The following is a 17,156-nucleotide window of genomic DNA, read 5'->3' on the forward strand; positions in this document are numbered from 1 at the left end:
GGACCGGTTTCTATGGCGGAGAAGAAAAATACATTCTGAATTTTTTTTATTTTTTTTTTTTTAATCAAAAGGTAAGTTACTCAATATTAACTACTTGTTCATAGTTATACAACTGTGTATAAAATCAATATCACTCTCCAAATCATGATATGATATTGAATATGTTTCTGGTGTGATAATTTCCATGTACTCAAAGATGGACTATGGTCTGGGCTAGCCGAAAAACCACGATACACCACCCACGAAAGATGGACTATGGTGTGTGCTCCACCCCCTGCTGTCTGGGCCTATGGGACAAGGGCCTTGTTTCTCTCAGTTCAGAGGCCTGCTGTGTCCAAAGCACTGCTTTAAATGCCTACTGGTTGTCTTTTTTGCAATGTATTACATAAATGGTGTGTTCATTCTTGTATTTGCATTTTTTTTTCATATTTGTGAAGTAATTTTTTGTTATTTGGATAGTAATGAAACTACTATATATTATCAACAAACAATAGAATCCATTTTTGGATGATCGGTAGAGCTTTTAATGATCTACCTGTTGGTAAAATAAACAGTACGATACAAAAATCTGTGTACAATCAAACCAAATCTTAAATGCCAACTAGCAAGACACGTATTATATAACAAAGTACTGTATATTTTCATTGAAATAAATACAGGCTTATTACAGTAAAATTCCAAAACGTTATAGTACTTAAGAGTTCAAATGTAAACATTGCCCTTGCAAGTACAATTAATTAGTTACTTTGATATAAGCTTTTTTTTTAAAAACAAAACAAAACAAAACACAAAACTGCGATTTCATGCATTTTCGACTCATTTTAGATGTTAAGTTCCCATTGATTTCCAAACAAAATCAAAGCTGTTTTTAGCGGAAATTTATACATATTTACACTAAAATAACCCCATTTTAAGATAACAGTATGCATTATTTACATTCTCTGGGCATTACTGTTCTTTTGAAGCGAGTGCTCGTGTCTATTTTCCTCATGAGTAAAATCCACTTTTGAGAAAGATTTAGTTCATAATTCAAGTGCTTGCATTTCTTCAGTTTACATGTATACCATTTTGTTTAATGTAGAGCTTCTTTAAAGTAGTTTATAAATAAATAAATCTTAGTTACTAATTTATAAAAAAACAAATATAGAAAATGCAGGCACATTTGTGCATAGCTAGTACACATTTCTATGGCTTATGGGAGTGAAATTGATAGAGGGAAGATAAGACAAGTCAAGTGAAAAGTTTCATTTGGTACATTTCTTCAGCAGGCCTGAAGCGATTGTTTTTACTGCTCTCATGGTCTCTGTGCATGTGGGATGTATCAGGGTTTCTGGCAACAGGAAGCCATAGTAGCCTGTATCACGCAACTCGAAGGCAAAGGCGTATGGGATCCCGTTCTTGTAGGCCCAGTCTATTGAGCTTCCAGAACTCACATCTGCAAATTAAAGAAACGCATTACATCACATCTGGACATCTGACTGTTGTTGATATAGAAATAGTCACGACGAGTCAAAAAATAGACTGAAGTCTAACTGAGAGGGCAAACAGAGAGCTGATGACTCATACATGCAATAGCTATATATCACTGATTGAAGAAAAGACTGAATGCCTGACTTACAAAGTGTGGTGGAAGCAGGGCCGTATCTGTATCGCACTCCATAAGCCGAGTACAGAGCGCTCACTGCGTTCTGGGCTGCTGATTCCTGAGGGGGAAGAGCAGAGGTTCAGATCTGCTTCAGTATCGGTCGGGTCCAGTCCATCATTAAGAAAGCTTGGAGTATAGTCAAAAGATTGTGTGGGCTTACAGCCATTCAGTCGATATATGAGCAAGCTGCACTGAGGCAAGCCCATCAAATAATATCTCATCCATTCTATATTCTTAATGAGGAGTTTAATGTTTTGCCCTCTAGATGATATTGAGTTCTGTCTTATTAATGGCTGAATCACTTTAGAAACTCCAGGGGGCAAATTATAGTTTACTACAGAATCCTATATAAAGAGATGTGAAGACATTATACTAAAATATAGAAAAAAGTTAAAAACTGGCACTTGCTATATGAATGCAAAAAAGAATCACACTTGATTTTGAATGATCAAATGATCAAAATTACCACCATAGGAAATGAATGGGAAATATGAAAAATAAGCAACTAGTGAATACACAGCTGTATATATATATATATATATATATATATATATATATATATATATATATATATATATATATATATATATATATACTGAATATATATGTGTGTGTATATATATATATATATATATATATATATATATATATATATATATATATATATATATACTGAATATATATGTGTGTGTATATATATATATATATATATATATATATATAGGTGTTATAGAGGCATCTACTGTTTATACCATATTATTACATATTTTCTTTATTTCTCCCACCATATGGCACTAATCTGCCTTACATGGATTGGATTGTAAAATTTCAAACTGAAACAATGTATTAATTGAAAATAAGATTAAATATTTTTTTCCTATATTTGTGTTGATTTAAGAGGTGAGTATTGTGTAGTACCATGAAATCCCCTCAATATACAAAATATTGAAGAATAAATATGCTTAATACCTTCAGTCTGTTTTGACCGCTGTATTTGAGGAGTACCATAGTGTTTAAGACAAGTAAAGATAACTTGCAGTTCAGTAATTGCTTTAGTGAATTTAGACTGATTCAAATTGAATGATTCTTTTTTTGAATGATTCATTAAACAAATCGGCTCATTTGATAAGACGTTCATAAGACTACTTTGATTTTTGCTGTATGTGCTCGACATACTAAATTCACAGAAAATTCGACTACATTCGTCACACTGTATATTTTTGATTTGGTAAAAAGTACTTGTTCATAGGAGTCATTTGCTTGTGATGTAAATTGGACTACACTGGTTGCACTGTCTGTTGTTTTTGCATGCAGCTTGTGAGGACATCTTAATAGAAAGTTGCATTTTCTTGATGTTATTTTTCTTATATTCAATTCAGACAGCAAACTCGCATTCAAAATATAACCAAAATATGATTTATACATCGTAAGTTTTTCATGTGCTCTGAAATTATAAATGGATTATTTATATCTATAATAATAAAATAATTACAGAATGATCCCCACCCAAATGGACAAATTCAAGATTTGCTGTCTTTGGGCTGTATGTTGTTTTTGCATGCAGCTTGTGAGGAATTGTTGATTATTTGTAGGAATACGGATAGAGGAGCATCTGAGCATAGGCGTGAATAGAGATGTAAGCTTTGACCCGTTTCCTGTGTTTCCGCAGAAACTTGGCAACAGCTTTGACCTCAGGCTCTGACTCAGGGAAGGGACCGCAGTATGTGTCATCGCAGGGGTGCAGGGATGCACCCTCATCTATCAGGGTCAGCAAAGACAACAGGTGTAAAACAAACAAACAGTTTAGCTTTCTTTGTAATCATTTCATCTTTGCCTTTTCTGCTCCGAGTCTGTGGTCGTAGACGACTAATACTTTCCTCCCATGGCATCTTGCTGACTCATGGTCATTTTTTATGTATTTTCTATCTCAATGTCAGGTATTATCTACCAGAGCATTAAGAGTGAATATTTTTAGACAGGCATTATTCCCGTGTCCTTCAGAAGCATATAAGAATTGTAAGTCCTTAAAGTTCAAGAAAAATAAATTAGTGGGATCAGGCATCTTCTAATAATCAAACCCAACCTTGTCAGTGCTGGTTAGTACTGGTTTAGTGAAAATTTAGCTTTAAATGTTTGGTTTAATATTTGGTTTTCATATGTTCTCTTCAACTAAAATGTTATTTTGATTCCATTATATAAAATCTGATGCCATATTAGAGTAAAATTGACAAAAATTAATGCATATAATATAACGAAATATTAAATATAAAGGCGAAAGACAAAAATATGATTCAAAAAAAACTAAAATAAATAAATACAAATAAATGATGATGTATACTTCAAAGGTGGAACAGAGTTTCATTTAACCAGACTGTTTAATGCTGCCCAGAGGTGGCATGAATGCATTTACACAGCAGTTGCACCTTTATACAGTACTTTGATACTAGGGACTAAGGTGGGTCAGAGCAGGTATAATTTAGTCTGGCTTTATTTGGCATTGTTCCTTTACACCGAATTTTAAGCAGGCACAGAGCAGTCTTAACTTGGCTAAACTTAAGACGCCTTAAGTTCAGCTGGTTGAGACAGTCAAGCCTGGTGAGGACAGCATCCAAAATGCAACACTTTCTACAGTAGTAACCAGTAACTCATGCCAAGAGATTATTTGTTAGTGCTATCTTATTAATAAATGCATTTACCCACAGCTTTAGAGTGTGTAATGTGAGAAGACCATCGTTAAAAATTTACCTATGCACACAAACATAGATTCTAACATCTTATGTATTACAGAAGGAAATTCAAATACAAGATTGTGTTTGTAAATATTTCATTCTGTTAAATTTTTAATCTGTGTTTCAGCCATCTTCATTGGCTGCTAAAGTTGTGTCTGCATACTCTGGAATGCTTATTTCTTTTGTAGATGAACACCAGGGCTCTTTGTTTTGAGAGAGGGGTTATTAACAACTTACCGCACCATTTGACTTTCCAATTTCGATTGGCATCCACTCCCCGACAATGATATTTTGGAATCTTTGACCGAGTTTTACGCCAAAAGCGATCCTAAGAGAGAGAGAAACCTCAGATATTTTCCTTCATTATGCCTGGCGGCCTTATACCTTATAGAAAGGAAAGACATCCTGCATGTTAAACAGCACAGAGCTGCGAACGATTAATTTCAGCGAGCTCTGCAGTGAGATCTAGGCATATAGAAGTTACCGTCTTCCAGCTGTAATGGTAACCATCCACATTGAAGACAGGCATAATGTAGAAATTGAGCTGATTCATCAGTCGTCTCATGCTGGAGTCGTGTTGATAGGAGTTCAGCGCCTGTATACACAGTGAACCGAATTGTGACAGACTTCAAGAGATACAGGAAATGTGTGTCTTGTTTTGCCCACAGATAAACTTCAGTAGAGCAAAATACTCTCTCTACAAGGACACAGCAGTGTGTGTTCAGTTCCTCTATTCAACTAAGAATAAATAGCATATTTTGAAGATGCAGTGTTACTGTGTAAAAACTAATTGCGCACAGCAGAAAGAGAAAATTGATGAGTGATTGTGGGTTGTGGGTAACAAGAGAGCTGTAACAGCATTCATGGCAGGGTCAGTCTTCTTCAGGTCTGTGTCATACTGTACGTCTGCCTCATAGTGGTGTGCTGAAGGTATTGCAACAGACCTGGTACTGAAGCCTCTCTCTTTTGAGCTCTCTTATTTTATATTTTTCTCACTCAGTGTTAGCTGCTGATCTGAGAGTGGTTTAGTTGTGTGTAGAAAACTACACCCAGATCAGCATAAAAGGATGTCACACTTAACTAAATGCATGCTTTGATATTGGTTTATGAGATGAGCTCAGAGACTCATGTATTATACAGATTAATCTAGGAGGAATTCAGAGCCTCACTGAATGAAACAGTCCCAGAATACACCAGCTCACTCAAATCTTCAATGTCAAACAAATTGTGAATGTTATAAGAGTGTTGTCTTTTTGAATACAGATAATTGGTAATTTGTATTAAATAAAAAAATAATCAAAACAGAAACATTTTCACTAGTGGTCTTTGTTTTTTGGATCCCATTATGCACTGTGCATAACCATTTTGTTGTTTTTGTTTTGCAGTAATTTAAATATCAACATGAAGTGAACAATGACAAACAGAAATAATTACACTGCACATACCTCTTTCACAAACCATTGGCAGAAAGCTGGACCAATCCATTCTCTTGCATGCACTCCACAGTCTATCCACACTGCCTTCTTAAAGGGACGTGTTCTCTTTCCTAACTGACAGGAGAGGGGCAGAAAATACTGTTTAAGTCTGTGTGTGTGTTTGTGTGTGAGTTTTGGTTACAGAGAGGTTATAAATGTTGTCATCTCTCCCTTCAGCCTTTACCTGGAGTACATAGAGGGGCCGTCCTTCATAGGACTGACCAATAGAAAACAGGTCCACCAGGTGTGGGTGTGTCCGGTTCATCTCAAACATCCAACTCCGGATCTGTTCGAAAAGGGTGAAAAGATTTTGACCCACATTCTCCAGATTAACATGCAGCTTGTATTCAGGTAAAACTTTGTAGCAGAAAGTTTAAATAAATATTCATACACATTTAATTTTGCAGGTCTGGCCTACTTTTGACCACAACTGTATATACACAGTAAACCTATAGTATCAAAACTACATTTTTTTCTTTTAGAGAAACGTTTGTCCTCTTGACTTGTTTGTCTTAATATGTTAAAGCGAAGATTAAGATTTGAAATATTAATTGATGCATTTTTTTTTTTTTTACATATGTTTTCTTTACAAGAGTACTACAGGAATTATATCCATAAAACTGAATGTAATCCAGCCCTTGTCTGCTCTGATGGTTTTCCCATTCATCATCTTGTCATGGGACTAAATCACAGAGCTGGAGTTGTATCTGTGCGTTCATGTGAAGCTGGCACTTGGTCTGAGGGAGAAGACCTGGCTGTGAGTAAATCTGTTTTTCTTGTGTTCATGGGCCACAACAGAATATAAATGCACTTCTCAATCAAAGGCTGTTAGTTAGCCTGCGAAAGTCAAGCTTCTGTTGAGAAAGATGGCAGACAGAGAAAAAAAAAAACTATTTGATCTCTGTCTTCTCCATCTCTCTACATAAAAATTGCCATGTATATTAATTTTCATTCATGCACTCACCTCTTCCAAAGGATGGTACACTTCATAGTCATACTGGAATTCTGATCTACGCTTCCTGGAGGATCGGTATCCGATTTGTTTCTCAATTTCGGTTTGGAGATTGGAAATGAGCACCCTGTGGAGAAAGTCAAGGAAGGAATGTTGAAAGCATATGCACTATGTATTCAACCGTTTAATGGCAATTTTCAGGGTTACTCAGATGCATATACAGTATGTGTGTGTGTGTATATATATATCTGTACACATGTATGCATCTACGAGAGAGAGAGAGTGGTAGATATACACAGTATATACACACACACACGATTAATTAATTAATTTTTTTTGGCTATGCAGTTTTTCCTCCAGAATAACATTTTAACATTTAAAAATTAATTAATTAATTTTACTTATTTATTTAAATATTTTATTTGTATATTAATTTAGTATATTTGTACTATAATTTATTATTTAGCATATTTATTTATTTGTACTTAATTATTGTAGTTTATTTGAAAAGTAATTATGTAAAGTGCTTTGCACCAAGGTCATGAATGATCAGCTTACTTATGTTGGCAGGATTTTGGAGCTAATGCAAAATTAAATGTTTACACAACTAACCATGAGAAAAATTCAAGTATTTTAATTAAGATTGAAAGGTAGACCCAATATCACCAACATTAATCATCTAATTTCACCCAGAGCAAAGGTATATCAAAAGTATATATATATAAAACAGAATTCAGCCCCAATTTTGCTTGTTGTTGTTTTGGCTAAGGATATGGAGGAAAGAATAAGAATGCAAAAATGTATCTGACCTGTCAAAACCAAAGCAAACAAAACTGGAGGTTTTTAAAACTAGAGTAAACAAAGCACATTTCTTTCTCTCAACCTATCCCATTACCCAGAATCCTCTGAGGTATCACTTCTGCGTGTAAATATGCTCAAATACTTCAGCCATCAGAAGGAGAGGAGATATTGAGGGTAAAGGCCTCCCTGGGGAAAGGGATGCCAATGAAAATGTGTCTGGCTGCGGCGCGTGAGATAAGCTTCATTGTTGCTGTTGATCCAGATGATTGATGGAGCGAGCGGTTGAAAAACTACTCTGAATCGAGCTTTCATTTCTGGATCCTTCAGCACATGTAAATCAAAGTCTGAAGAATCCAAGTAGAACTCAAATGTGTGTCCCCCAGAAACCGATGCTTCTCACGCAGGAGTATGAGAGAGGAGTTCACTCTCATAAGGAGGAAGAGGAGACTCACTTATAGTGGATGTGCGCTTGGCGAAGATGTCTTCTCAGCCATTGTGTCTTGTTCCATCCCATATGAACATCTACTGGGCTGTTCTCTCGAATCAGAGACACACTGTTGGGCTTCCAAAGGTCCACCTGCAGAACATCATTGAAGTCAATCAAGCAGGAATGTTGCTCCTAGAAGCTCAGTTGAAAATTCTGTCATCATTTACTCACCCGCATGTTATTCCGAACCTGTATGACTGTTGAAATATCTTTCACAAACACCACTGATATAGTCATATAGCTCAGTTGTTTATATTCAGTTTTGGCAGACCAGGTTTGATGGCATAGGCATCAAATAACATTAGTTTTGTCAGAACTTATCGTGACTCGTCAAAAAGTGAATATGTGAAAAAGCAAATGAAATCTAAGGAAATGAAAGGAGGGGAAATTAAATATGGTACTCTACTGAATGCATGGCGGAGGCTGACACGGAAGATATGTAATGAATTAAAAGAATTGTAATTTAATTAATGTATGTGAATAAAATGTATTCTCGTAGCTTCATAAAATTATGAATACGAATATACGAATGCGCCTCCAGTTTGCCAAAATGTAAAATTGTTGCAAATTACCATGGGAGTGTGTTGAACTGTCCCTTTAAATCGAATTGTTTTTTTAGCTATACTCCACATACATTATTACAATATAAACATAAGAACAGGTTCATAATGGTCACAAACACAAATTAAATCTAACAAAGGGAGAAATTAACAGATAAAGCAATCTTTGCAAAGAAATCAGGTCCTTGAGATTCAAGCAATTTATCACATGTTGTAAGATCTTTGAACAAGAGTTGAGATTACAGATGAAGCTTTTCCCAGTGCTGTATGATCTATAGATCAGAGACCTGCTGACTAAACCCATTCACAGAGAGTTTGAAACAGAGCTTCAGCGAGCCGCCATGATCACAGCATTTGACTGAAATGATCTATTTCTGTGTGTGGATCCACAAAACCACTTTAGATTGCCAACATATGCCAGAGCCTTTATAGCAGCCCAGATACAAATCCCTGAAGCATAACCTCAGATTTGCATCATCAGCCTCCTCTGTACGTCTGCCAAGTCACTACGCTGTTGACTTTGGCTACAGCAACAGGCCCATTTAATAAGATGAAAAAAGTAGAGCTTTTCAAATGACCCATCTTAGCACCAGCATCAGAGTAGATCACAGGCTAGTTTCATTTCCTAAATTTATTTCCAGACCTGAAATGGTGCACTGAACACAGTTCTGAGTTCTATTGGCTTATAATATATATTTGCATTTCAAATTATATGCCTTGTGTTAAATACAACCCTTCAATTTGTGAGTCTTGGTTAAAAGCAGGAATATGAGTCATAAAATAGGTCCACTTTGCATGCAGAAAAACTCCTCAGTGCCGTGCTGCATTCCTAACAGTTGCTCACAAACCTGGCAGCTGTAACAGATTTGACATGTTTGTTTTGATGGTGTGTGACTGCTTTGTTCTTGAAACATAGATAAACTTCAATAGAGCTCCCCCCATATCATACTATTTTACTGTAAAAAGGTATGATATTATGATGACATTGGGTCTGTACATCCGTGTTTATATTGGTTGTTTTTATGAGTGTTTATCTTAGTTTTTATTTGTATTAATGTACATAATGTTTGATTTTAAACATATTGAAAATGAAATATAAATTTGCATTTATAAGCAGTGTTGGGGAAAGTTACTTTTCAAAGTAATGCATTACAAAATTGTGTTACACCAATTACTAATTGTGTTAGGTTACTTTTGTGTTACCTTTTGCCACCTGAGCTGGGCTTGCTTATAAACACCAAAAGTGAAATGAATAAGCCTCAGGCTGAAGAAAGTGCCTCTGCACAAGACAGGAGGGGCATCAGTGAATAAATGGGAAAACAAAGAAACTTGCATTACTTATTTAACTCAGATATTTTCTTGTAAATTTAAAAGTAATGCGTTACTTTACTAGGTACTTGAAAAAAGTAAGGATTACGTAACTTGTAATGCGTTACCCCCAACATTGTTTATAAGGCTACCCAGAGTATATACTTTTTGTGTAAGTGTGGTTTCAGTTGTTGTAAATTTAAAATTTTGGTATGAATCATTAATTCTTTGTGTGCAGATTTTACGCGCACATTTGGGTGTATGCATGCTTTCCGAATCAGACCCAATGGCTTTTATCTTTTTATTGTACTGAAGCTAAAGCAAATATAACTGATAAAAAAGTCAAATATTCTCTCTTAGATATTCCACAGACTCCTCTTGTGGGTCCCTGGACTCCTGTCTGAGAACCTCTACCTTATTTCAGCCAACAAAAAATCTGACCAAGTGGCACACTTGCCTAATGACTAAATTGATATAATAGTGTGCAGATGGTTATGTGTGAGTGCAGACCTGAAAACTTCTCTCTGTTAATGCAGTGACCCCAATTTCTTAGGTTCTCCACACCAAGCATTATAAAAATCAACATGGCTTAGTTTAAGATTTAATTCTGAGATCATCATCACACTAGACATTTCATCAATATTTTCCAAATCTCTGTATAGGTTCTCAAAGATTAAGTCATATATGTAGGAATTTTGGACACAGATTTGATTTGGACTTAGGCCCCGTCCACACGGAGATGCGTTTCGCTGTATACGCATAACTTTTGTATCGTATAGGCGTTTCGTAAACACGGATCCAGTGTTTTGGGAGAGTGAAACCAATATTTTTTGAAACCGGTTCCCAGAGTGGATACATTTGAAAATGCCGCCCTTGTGTTTTCACGTGGACAGCGAATCCGTATATTTTCTGAAACGATGACGTCATCAGCCCACGTCTCTGCCCTAGTCAGACACCGCTACGTCATGTAAAGGATTATTTATATATTTCGTGAAATGATGGTTTGTTTTTTTATTATTTGACATTAACACAGATTAATAAATGTATTGTTCCATGTTCATTTGAATACTGCGCGCAAGGTTTGCATAGTCCAAGTCTTCTTCGCCGTTATTAGTGTATCTCTGTGGCAGAATTACAGCACCACATGCTGGTCTGGCATGTATACTACATCGTTTTTGTGTCAGTTTCGTGTGGACGGTGGACATAGATATTTCTCGAGATGAGAAAAAAAAATAGGGAAAGCTCTGGCTTCGTGTGGATGTAGCCTTTATTGTCTAAATATAAATGTTTTTATTCAGAGCTTGTTTATTTAGTTTGTTATGTTGGTATTGATTTTGTTTTTGATCATCTGAGGTGCATGTGTTTGTACTTTAATGCCTATTTTTCCTGTCTCCATTTCATGTTGCCTGTGAACAGGGATGATGTTACTTGAGAAAATACAGCAGAAATAACCAAGTGACCCAAGTCTCCTCAAACCTTTCACTAGAGACTCTTCTGAGCGGTGACATCAAAGGCAGCAGACAGAGATACAAAGCCATTACACACTTTTTAAGAAAAAAAAATTGTCACTGGAAAAACATCCTACTGTAATATAATGAAATATTTGTGATGTTTATGTTGCTTGCACGAATATTGTTTTAGTCAGAATATGCAGCTAATTTGAATGGCCTGTCAATGGTGAGGCTAATTAGCCAAGCCTTGAGAAAGTGGTTGGCTAAGGACTCTTTTCATAGACAGTGACACGTTTACACTGTAATTAACATTGTAAATCTAGACTAGAGTTTGTGTTTTCTTACTTTGACATTAAACTACAGAAAACTGGATAACACTATGTGAGTGTTTCTAATACAACGGCTGAAAGAGTGATTGCAAATTTGACATTTTTATCTCCTCTTACTAATGTATTACTCTCTTGTCTCTTGAGATTTTATTTTATTTTATTTTTTTTTGCTATTGGGTGCACTGAGTATATATTTGTTATAGTTTCTGTTCACCAACAGAACATAACCCTACTATAATGACTTCTGAGAACCGCAAAATTTGTGATAAGAGTTCACTGATGATGTTTAATTTGCCTTGTATAGTGTATACTTCTCTCTGCTGCCTGTATCCGCTGTGTTGTATAGACAGCTCAGTTCAGAAGCTTATTTCTGGAGGAAATAGTGGTTATGGTGCTGGGGAACTCTTACTTGACTCTTAACGGAAACTGAGCAGGTTCATGCATCACTGGTGCTGAGAATGACACAGTGATGGTGCAAAACAAGATAAAGGCTCTAGCAATGGGATAAACTAAAAATAGTTTCGTTTGGAAGAAAAACAAAGTCGAGAACTTTGGAGGAGAAAAGGATTTGATATAAATTATTTGTTGTTCATATAACACACACAAAAAAACAGTGACATCAGTTTCCACAGGGTTTGATTTTGTTTCTCATGATTCTTTTCATTTGTTTAATGTTACATGAGTATTGCAGGGAAGAAAGGTGCTCACCGTCAGGTTTTGGAAAAGCTGTTTGACTGCTTGAACCTCTGTGTTGCTGCTGGGGGTTATTCTGAACACTTGATCACTGCAGAAATAAAGCATTGCAGTTATAAACTAAATTATACACTGGCACAGGAATCAAATAAAAATACAGGAAACATTTTTTTTTGTATGTTTATACAATATATTGTTCAAAAGGATGAGTTCAGTAATTAATACTTATTCAGCAAGGATGAATTAAATTGAGCAAAACTGACAGTGAAATCATTTATTATGTTATTTCTATTTCAAATAAATGCTGTTCTTTTGAAAAATCTTTTCATCAAAGAATGCTGAAAAAATAAATAATTAGGGTTTCCACAAAAATATTAAGCAGCACAGCTGTTTTCAACATTGATAATAATAAAAATAAATGTTTCTAGCGCAACAATTCAGCATATTTGAATGATTTCTCCAGAATCAAGAATCATTCTGAAGACTAAAGTAATACCTGCTAAAAGCTTTGCCATCGCAGAAATAAATTACATTTTAAAATATATTAAATTTGAAAACAGTTATTTTCAATTGTGATTAATTTTTAATTACTTAATTGTAAATAATGCAGCCTTGGTTAGCATAGAAGACTTCTTTCAAAAGCATTAAAAATATTACAGAACTCAAACTTTTGAACGGTAGTGTAAATAAATACACCAAAATAGTGATTTTCCATGTATCAACTATTATTATTATTATTATTTTTGTTGTTTTCAGATTTTCAAGTATCTACAGTATGAACAACCATCTTGCAGAAACCAAACTGAAGATGGATATATCATATATTGAAAATCATGTATTCTGAAGAAAACTAGCAGCCAGTCTCTGAGATTTTTTTGCACGTTGTATTGTCTACCAAGCAGAGTCTGATTACACACCTCTTCTCTTCTGTCGCACAAACATATGCTGACGTTTAATACTTCAAACTATCCCCTAACGCTAAGTATGAGCAGTAGTACTAGTGATTAATGCTAATATTTTCAAAAGCGGCGGAGCCAGCAGACAGGTTTATTGAGCTAGCTGCCACATCAAGGCTTCTCTGAGGGTTGTTTTTCTCTGAAACGGTTCAAAACACACCAAAGATGACCTCATTACATCACTAAGAGCAATCTGCTATATTTAGGCTTTGAGTGACACTGACACTTCAGGTTACATTCTCTTTTTTTTATGGTATAATTTTGTGAGCAGCTCCATGCCAGCTCTATCATTAAGCCACAAAACTGGTCTCAGTTCATGACGTCATCTTACACTAATGGTAAGAGCAGAGGAAATCGTGCTTGACGCCACACCTGTAATATCTTTGTGTGTGTGGTATTTTATGTCTTGGATGGTATTTCCCACAGAATCTTTATTGTGTGGTGTCATGCAATATCTGCTTATGCTTTAAATAATAATAAACTGCTCCTCAGCTGCAGGGTGCAAGGCTGCTTCATGCTCTTAGTCATTTTGCTTACTATATAGTGGACTTTTTGTGCCATTTTTCCTCTTTTTGTCTGTTATAAAGTTTCCTGTTGGTTATTCCGGTTTCCTGACTTCAGCCCTGATATTGTACTGGAATAGAGAAACATCCAGGACCTTCTCTGTCTGATGTCAGCTGGCGATTCAGTCACACATAAGGACAAAGTTTGGCTGATCTGGGGCAAATGTACTGGGCTTCACACCTTCACATACGTAAAGAGGCGTTGATTGGTGCGCTTTATAGCCCTGTGTAAAGCATTCGTCTGATGGAATAGAGAAAAACACAGTGATTGACCGTATACAGGACAGGAATTTATAGCACCCTATACCCTGTAAGAATGCTAGCTGATGGGACGTTGACATTTAAACATGACCAAAAAAAAGAAAAGATCTTGGTAAGCAACATTTGAAAATATTATGGACATGGTGATCAAAAACGCTCATTTATTTACTATCATTAAGTGTTTCCATTTTTGATTAAAAATATAGTTTTAATTTAAGGACACATTAAACTGATCAAAAGTGAGAGTAAAGTCTTACATTATCACAAAAAATAAAAATAAAAATAAATGCTGTTTTTATTAAGAAGCACAACCATTTTAAACATCGATAATAATAAGAAATATTTCTTGTGCATCGAATCAGCATATTAGAATGATTTCTGAAAACTTATGGAAAACAGATATATATTTAAAATCGTAATAATGTTTCACAGCAGCTTTTTATCAAATAAATGCAGCCTTGGTGAGCATAAGAGACTTTCAAGCTGAAGAGAGGAAGTCCAACCATATACTAATAAATCTTCAGAGAGAATGAGGTTTATTATGAGCCATAAATAACTTGGATGTTTCAGAGCTATTCTTATGATAAACAGCAACATTCCTAATCTCACATCATTAGAGATTTTTTACTGGTCGTAATGAAGTGTCAGGCAACATCCTGCACTCAGAAATATCAGTGAAGCCAAAACATCATATCACAGAATGCACAATGTTGTTAACATCGTTCAGATTGTGATATTTGTGATATCTCAGAAGACCGCAGGGAGGAAGTGTCCTTTTCAGTACTCCCTTTCTCTTTATGTTCTGTCAGGCCTGTGTTTCCCCAGTTCTCACTCTGACTGAGTTAGCATTTATATTGCTCCCTGACCAGAAGAAAACAAGTGTTTTCACCTCTTTGTGAATTGTTTGTTTTGCTCTTTTAAGCTTATGTGCACTGAACAAATCTTAAACAAGGCTATGAAAAAGAATGGAAGTACAAATACTGCCTAAAATTGATATATAGGCTACCAATTTATTTATGAAGTAAAATACATATATTTTAACTCCAATTTTAGACTAATTTTACATACGGAAAGAAGAGCTGTCATAACCGCAATAGAACCGCAAAATTGACATTTCCACAATGAAAATCTAAAATGTTGATGATAAGAGATCCATAATTTAGCTTGAATATCTGATCATGATTGTCATTATCACTAAACCTACTGACAGCCTATCTAAATAAATAAATAAATAAATAAATAAGTAAAAAAGATCACACTTATATTTGCCAAAGTGTCAGCCAGCGTTCCATTATAATCTTCGTGCTTATACCTGTCGAGACCAACTGCATATTTTAACGTCACATGAGTGCTTTTCAGCCTTAGCAAAAGAAAAAATCTTGGCCTGCAGAAACGCCTTTGTTTTATAAAGCCAGTGTTGATATAAGAAGAGACAGACTTATCTCGTTGTGTATTTGTGGTGAAGTTGAGTGCTTTTAAATTATTTTAAACTATTTTCCAAACTCCACGCTTTTGATTCTCGCTAAATGAGAATCGAGAATCATTTTGATGAATCGGTTCATTCAGACAGTTCTTTTTAAAGGAACCGATTCAATCAATTCACAATCACTGCGAGCGCTTATTACACGTTATTTATTTTTTTACGCAAGCGCATAACTATTTAGTTAAATTGATAATTTTTCGCTATGCGATTGATCATATTATGTAGAGTAAATCTCCAACAAATTCAAGAACCTTAAAATAGAACGATTCGTTCGCGAGTCAGACATCACTCCGCGCTCGCTACTACAACTCGAGTTTAAAAACTTTGAATGAATGAAACACTTACCCGACGTAGCGGTTGTTGTAGAGGTAAGATTTGACAGGATAGGGTACGGTGCTGAAAATGAGAACACTTCCGAGTAAAAAAGTACTGGACACGTCTGTGATTCTCAATGCCATATTAAGTCCGTATATAAATAAAAACGGAGCAGTTAATCAGAGGCTGCGCTGTGTATATAGATGCTGAATGGAAATCATCCCAGTGGAAGGAACTGTGAGACTTTTCTGTCCTGGGTGTCTGCTCTTGGGACGATTTCTTGAGGTAGAGGTGTGAAATCATTCATATGGGAATTCTGGTGCTATCCCGAGTCTTTTAAAGAGTTTTTGGAAGTGTGGTCACGTGATGCGGGGTGTCAGAGGGGTTGGGAACCGAATCCCTGTTTGGAGTTAGATCAGTGAAGTGCTCAAGTTTATTAAGAGCGGAATTGTGCCTCGTCTCGGCTGCCTGAAGCGTTAGTTTGATGCCATGGATGGATGATGTGTTTTTTCTGGTGGGGGTTGGTTGAAGTGTTAGTTTTTTTTGATAGTTTGATGATTTTTTTTTGATATTGACTGTAACTAATATAATACATGTATAGCAATGAATTAACTGTGCAGCTGGATTTAAAAAAAAATTTTTTGGATGAAAAACACATTTGCTATGTGTTCTGAAAGGTAGGCCTATTTGTTATGAAACAGATGGATGTTAGTAAATGCAAAGGTGAAGATTTTATATTCTGCCAGGCGAAGAAAGAATGAAAGAAAGTTCACATTGTCGATAGGCTATACATAATTTACTGTGCAACTAGACTTTTTTTGAGAACACAGATTTAAGTGTTCTGAATGGTTTTAGCATGTTACTAATGTTCAGGGTCATTGTTAGTGCGTTCCCTGATAGCACATGTCACAGAGACTTTTGTAAACACAATTTTGTCACAATATGATTTTATATTTTTTAGTTTGTTTGCTGATATGAAATGTGTATGTTTTCTATCAGATGTCAAATAGACGTTTAGAAGATGTCTATAAGATGTTTATGATTTAGACTGTATGTAAAATTGACATCTTAAAGACATCTATCAGATGTTTGTACACAGTAGATGCTTTCCAGATTAAGTGACCTTTAACAGACATCTTGCAGAAATA

General features: G+C 35.4%; 1 protein-coding gene across 1 annotated transcript; it reads right to left on the reverse strand.

Annotated features, from left to right (window-relative positions):
- Positions 1-288: 288 nt before the first annotated feature.
- LOC109048988 (carboxypeptidase A6) lies at positions 289-16,348 on the reverse strand. The gene is given in 11 exon segments (XM_042714276.1): positions 289-1,435; positions 1,619-1,703; positions 3,204-3,403; positions 4,612-4,702; positions 4,859-4,969; positions 5,820-5,924; positions 6,034-6,135; positions 6,814-6,928; positions 8,055-8,179; positions 12,446-12,521; positions 16,039-16,348. Coding segments are annotated over 11 exon segments (1,314 nt in total). The 5' UTR covers positions 16,152-16,348; the 3' UTR covers positions 289-1,244.
- Between the last annotated feature and the right edge of the window lie 808 nt (positions 16,349-17,156).

The sequence above is a fragment of the Cyprinus carpio genome, chromosome A24 (genome assembly GCF_018340385.1).
Source record: "Cyprinus carpio isolate SPL01 chromosome A24, ASM1834038v1, whole genome shotgun sequence".
In the NCBI taxonomy this organism is placed as follows: Eukaryota; Metazoa; Chordata; class Actinopteri; order Cypriniformes; family Cyprinidae; genus Cyprinus; species Cyprinus carpio.